The sequence below is a fragment of the Vicia villosa genome, linkage group LG7 (assembly GCF_029867415.1).
Source record: "Vicia villosa cultivar HV-30 ecotype Madison, WI linkage group LG7, Vvil1.0, whole genome shotgun sequence".
In the NCBI taxonomy this organism is placed as follows: Eukaryota; Viridiplantae; Streptophyta; class Magnoliopsida; order Fabales; family Fabaceae; genus Vicia; species Vicia villosa.
In genome coordinates this window covers 69,037,342-69,043,341 of record NC_081186.1, presented here as the reverse complement: position 1 = coordinate 69,043,341, position 6,000 = coordinate 69,037,342, and the positions used below count along the sequence as shown (strand labels likewise).

Sequence of the window (6,000 nt, the reverse complement as noted above, 5' to 3'; positions counted from 1 at the left end):
TTTACTGGCTCCATCTGTATTAAGTTTCCACATTCCAACTGTAGGTGGTTTCCACCCCATGTAAGCATTGCTACTTCCTTCACCCAACCAATCCTTCATCGATATTATAGCATTCTCATAGTCTTTCTTCTTCTCCAGGATATGACAAATGGGATTATGGGGTCTAACAAAATTATGATCATGCTCCTCTAAATTCCTCCAAAACCATAATGTATGGCAAGTTATGATCCATAACTCTTTCCACCCTTTATTTCGCACACTCTTATAGTTAAGATTCAAGGTAACCCACTCATTGATGTCCACTGTGAAGAATTCCACCATTAGTGTACTTGGAACCAAGCTCTTCCAAATCTGAAAACACTTCGTGCAGTCTCGAAGGGCATGGAGGGTTGTCTCATAAACATTACCACATAACAAACATCCAGCATTCCCAAGGCCTTTCTTATGCTTACTCATATTTGTAAGAAGCCTATCGTGTTTTAACAACCAGATAAAAGTTTTGCATCTTTCAGGAACAACGGCCTTCCAAATTTTTATCCAATCCGCATCCTCAATCTCACCATCGTTGTCCTCAATCTCTTGATACATGATTTTAATAGAAAAAGTATCTTGTGAAGTACCTACAAAACAAAATTAGTAAGCAATAAAATTTGTGCTTGGAGGCGCACACGAAAGTAGCTTGTTTGTCCACCGTGACGGAAGCCACATAGTAAGCAAGCTAAAATTCCACTCTCCATTCTCATTGAGTAAGTCACGCACTGTAGCTCCTTTAAGGTTTTCAGGAACAGTAACGTCAAAATTGCTCAAACATAACTCTTCTCCTAACCAGTTGTCTTCCCAGGCCTTAATATGATTGCCATCTCCCACAATCCATCTCCCTTTGTTCATCATACCAGGCATAGTCGTAATAATATCCTTCCATAAACTAGAATCAGTGGGCCTGGTTGACAAACAAACCTGATCATCCATAACACCATATTTTTTACGCAAAACTTGGCACCACAAATCTGTATCGCTACTTAACAACTTCCACCCTAGTTTCATCAAACACGCATCATTAAGAGTATCAAGTTTTCTCAGCCCCACCCCCCCTTGCTGCTTGGGTTTCGTCATCGTGTCCCAGGCTATAGCATGCATTCTTTTTTTTCATCAGAGTCCCCCCAAATGAATCTCCTTTGTAGTCGCTGAATTTCATCGAGACACGTCCTAGGTAATCTGTTAGTCATCATTGGATACAAAGGTATTGTCTCAATCACACTTTTGGCAAGAGTTAATCTACCTGCTAGCGATAAATTATCTCTTTTCCAGCTGTTCAGTTTGCCCTCCACTTTCTCAATAATATACTGGAAATCAGCTCGCCGTAATCTCTTACCATTGAGCGGCACTCCCAGATATTTTCCAAAGCATCTCGTTTGTCAAAACTTCGAAATTTGAAGAATCTTCAACTGCATACTTCTTGCCACATTCTTTGAGAATAAGATGCTAGTCTTTTCTTCACTAACCTCCTGCCCCGATAGCTTAGAAAAGATCTCTAGAGTTTGCATGACACACTTAATTTGCTGCTCCGTAGCCTCCCCAAATAATAATAGGTCATCTACGAACATTAAATGCGAAATTTTCACGCCATTCTTCCCAAGCTTCAAACTCTTCCACTTTTTATCTTCAACTGCCCCTTCGATGAGATGCGAGAGCTTATCCATACACAATACAAATAAGTATGGCGAAATTGGGTCCCCCTGCTGGATGCCTCGTTGCGGACAAAAGAACTCATTTTGCGCGCCATACCAATTTACATTAGTTTCCACACTGGTTATAGCATGCATGATGATATTACAAATCTTTGTAGGAAACTTTGCTTCTTGCATTATTCTCCAGATAAATTCCCACCTGAGTTTGTCGTAAGCTTTTGACAAATCAACCTTTATGGCAAAATAACCTGTCTTCCCTTTCATTTTATCCATAGTATGCATAGCTTCTCTTGCAATAATAATATTCTCATGGATAAGTCTCCCCGGAACGAAACCTTTCTGATAAGGTGATATTAGAGTGTTCATGTGATGCTTGAGTCTACTCACAATGATCTTGGTAACGACCTTATACAAAGTATTGCATAGAGAAATGGGGCGGAACTGAGCAACAAGAACAGGCTTGTCCAGCTTCGGAATCAAACAAATGTTTGTTTGATTTACCTGAGCAATAGTGTCAGGCTTCTCCCAAACTTTATTTACAAAGTTACAAACAGTCTCGCCAACTATGCTCCACGACCTTTGATAAAACCCTGCCGGAAACCCATCTGGTCCGGGGGCTTTCCACGGCTTCATGCTGAACATTGCATTCCTGACTTCATTTGCAGTAACTGTTTCATCCAATTTTCTAATATCCTCTTCATGCAAGGGCGGAAACGTGAACTTTGTTTGATACCAATGCATATCATTATTTCCTAACTTGAAAAGATCTTTATAAAAGCTATTAACTAACTCTTTAAGATCTTCTTCCTTCTCAATCCACCTGCCCTCATTGTTTTTAAGCATCACAATTCTGTTCTTTCTTCTCCTATTGACTGTTTTAAGGTGATAGTATTTAGTATTGCGATCACCATCAGTCAACCACTTAGCCCTCGATCTCTGAAACCACATAAGCTCTTCCTGTTTTAATATGATATTCAGTTCTGCATGTAGCTTTTTTTCTAACTGTATCATCCCCTTGCACATCATGTCTCTTCTGCATTCTTTCTTGAATACCATTCAGCCTGGCCATCAACCTCTTCTTTGTATTTTGCACATGGTTAACATTCCACAATTTCCACTCCTGGACATCACATTGAATTCTTTTAAGATTTGAAATTATATCATCACCATTTCTCCAAAATCCTTTAACTCGACTATCATAATTATGATCCACCAACCACGCACTCTCAAAACGAAACTGTCTACCTCTATCAACCTGGAATGTATTTGATAGTGCAAGCATTATAGGATGGTGATCACTAAAGCTCACTCTAGTAAGAACTTTGATATAACTATCGGGGAACATAAACTTCCAATCTTCATTTCCTATAACTCTGTCCAGCCTTTCATATATTCGTTGACCACCATGGTACATTCCTCCTCTCCAAGTAAACTGTGGGCCACTAACTCCCATGTCATGAAGCTTACACCCTTCCATATTTTCTCTAAAAATAGAGCATCTTCTATTAGATGCTGGAGCGACTCCCTTTTTTTCATTAGCATGAGCTATATCATTAAAATCCCCAACAATAATCTAGGGAAACTTTTCAGTGTTAGCTATAGTTTGCAGTGTCTCCCACATCTTCTTCCTTTTCTGTTCAGCTGGGCTTGCATAAACTGAAGTAAATCTCCAAACTGTTCCATTAGCATTACAAATGTTTAGATGAATCAATTGGTCCTCATGAGCACATAAAGTAACTTTCAGCTTCTCATCTTTACAAGCAACAATAATACCACCAGCAAAACCTTCATTATCCACCGAAAAGAATTGAGTAAACCCTAACTTCTTCAATGGTTTATGAAGTTTCAAAGGGTTGCACCTAGTTTCCATGAGTACAAAATTTGCAGGCTTGTACATTTCACAAAAATATTTACTGAATCTGAAAAAGTCCTTTCCAGCAGCTCCTCGACAATTCCACAATATTAATTTAATACTTGCATTCATCATTGAAAAACAATTATCAAATTTCCAACATCACAAGAAATTCTACGAGAGTCCAGGGGTTTCCGGAACTTTTTCCTCTTCCATATCACAACTTTTATCTTGAAGTGGCTCACCTTCTTTGCTTATCAAAACTTCAGCATCTGTTTCCTCAAGAAAATGTATCGCCGGAATGAGATTCCCATGTCCATCACTCCTTATATATGGGGGTCTTGCAGCATAATTTAGAGTTAGTGTAGTTGCACCTTTCCCATGCAACCCATGCAAGCCATCCTGTGTTTGACTTCTTTTATCACTTTCTGCCATGCATTTGTCGTTTTCAATTGGTTCCAAAACCGTAGTCATATTATGCATTATGACTTGCTTCCTACTATTTTTCTTTTGCATGTTCACGTGTGTAGTCTCCAAGAAATCTATCTGTTGATTCTTCTCAAATATGCTTTCCATAGTTCTCTTCATGGGTCCCTCATTATTATTTTTATCCTTAAAACCAGTAATCCCACGTGTCGCCAATCGAACCGTCTTTTTATTTCTACCTTTCGGATCTAGCTGTTTTCCCTTTTTTTTTTAGGTTTTTTAGTTACTGTTTTCTGTCTCTCCACAGATATTTCTCTATCATTGCCATTTGTCACATCCTGTCGGCCATCATCCATTAATGCCTTGAAAGCACCATTTGTTTTTGTCCCTACTGTCTCCTTATTAATTGCCTTATCATTGCTTACCTTTTCCATTATTTCCACATCATTACTCATATCTACTCCATTATGAGCAGAATAATTTTCCTTTACCGGTGCATCTCCATTAATGCTTTCCTTTTCAATCCCACTCGTTTCTCCTCCATCATCTCCCAAAGCCTGAAATCTGGACCCCACCTTGGCCAACCATGATCATGCCGCCGCCGCCATCGCCGGAACTTTTTTCTTCATCTCCATTGGTTTTTTCATTCTTCTTTGCTTCTGAACTACATACCACGGACCATCCTCGCTCACCTTTCCTTCCTCTGTCGTATTTCTCATGGTTAAAGCCATGTCAACATTTTGCTTCTGACTATCTGAGTTTACCATCTTGTCATCCACATTCTTCTTCATTGGACATCCCTCTTTATAATGTCCAAACTTGCCACATGTAATGCATAACAAATGCAATCCTTCAAATTCAATTCTGTAGCTCTTATTCTTCAACTCAAACATAGCAAGGAGGGGCTTCGAAATATCGACTTCGACACAGATCCTTGCGCACTTTCCTCGTTCACTTTGAAGAGTATTTTTATCAACTTTGACTGTTCGACCAACCAAATTCCCTATAACATGCAAAACTTTCGGGTCATAATACTCCACTGAAAGACCGGAGATTCTGATCCACACTGCGACATTCACGATAGAATCATTCTCCGGATGAAAATCTGGAGTCCACTCTTTAACAGTCAAGTAATGATCATAGATGAACCAAGGTCTATCCGACATGGCCGCGTTCTTATCATCATCATGTGTAAAGCACACCAAATAATAGTCATGCCCTAGATCAATGATACGAATGATCCCTTTCCTCACCCACATCTATTTCAATCTGTTTTCCAAAGCCTTGTATCCAATTTTTTTTCCCCAGTAATTTAACAATCACACCCCTTCTCCATGGCCTCTGTATTCTTTTCTCTTCATATTTGGGGACATTCATATTCTCCTCTCCTACCTTTTTTTCACAGTAATTCCTTCAGTCACACAGGCTATTCCATCAGCTTCTTCTTGTTCCGACATCTCAGTTTCTTCTTCCTCCCCTTCAGTATCCTCCCCACCATGCTCTCCAGTAACAATATTTAGATATGAAACGCTTCCTCTTTATTATTTTACTTTTGGTTTGAATTAATTTAACTTATTTTGTTGTAATTTTTAAATTTGTTCAAATTATTCTTAAATGAAGATTAAAATGAAGTGTACAACTATGTTGAGTTATTATCTGTATTATCGATATTGTTGTATTAAGTTTGTAATTATTTTTGAAAATATGCATCTATGTGTGACATATTTATCAAAAATTAGTTTCATATAATAAAAAGTTCGTCAATAAGTTTATTGAACCAATTAAATTTTAAATCAGAAATTTCACTGATTCGATCTCCGATCCGATTTTTAAAATATTATTTAAAACACATAAAGTAGATACATAAATTAATAAATATTGAATATTATTCTCATAAATTCAAATTCAGGATATCTTATGTAGTTATTAGACTACTTAACCAAAACAATAAGGTTAAGTATATGAGAATTTTTAACCTCACTCCATACATCTCTCACGCACTACCGAATTGGTAAAAATGTCCTCCAGCATCCG

At 38.0% G+C, this 6,000-nt stretch overlaps 2 protein-coding genes across 2 annotated transcripts; both read right to left on the bottom strand.

The window, feature by feature from the left end:
• Window positions 1-2,610: 2,610 nt before the first annotated feature.
• On the bottom strand, window positions 2,611-3,165 carry LOC131619271 (uncharacterized). The gene has a single exon (XM_058890384.1). The coding sequence runs from the start codon at window positions 3,163-3,165 to the stop codon at window positions 2,611-2,613; it is 555 nt and encodes a 184-aa protein (XP_058746367.1).
• A 1,049-nt stretch (window positions 3,166-4,214) lies between these two features.
• Window positions 4,215-5,132, bottom strand: LOC131619270 (uncharacterized). The gene is made up of 2 exons (XM_058890383.1): window positions 4,659-5,132; window positions 4,215-4,523 (listed from the first exon to the last, which is right to left on the bottom strand). The coding sequence occupies exons 1-2, from the start codon at window positions 5,130-5,132 to the stop codon at window positions 4,215-4,217; spliced, it is 783 nt and encodes a 260-aa protein (XP_058746366.1).
• Window positions 5,133-6,000: the final 868 nt, after the last annotated feature.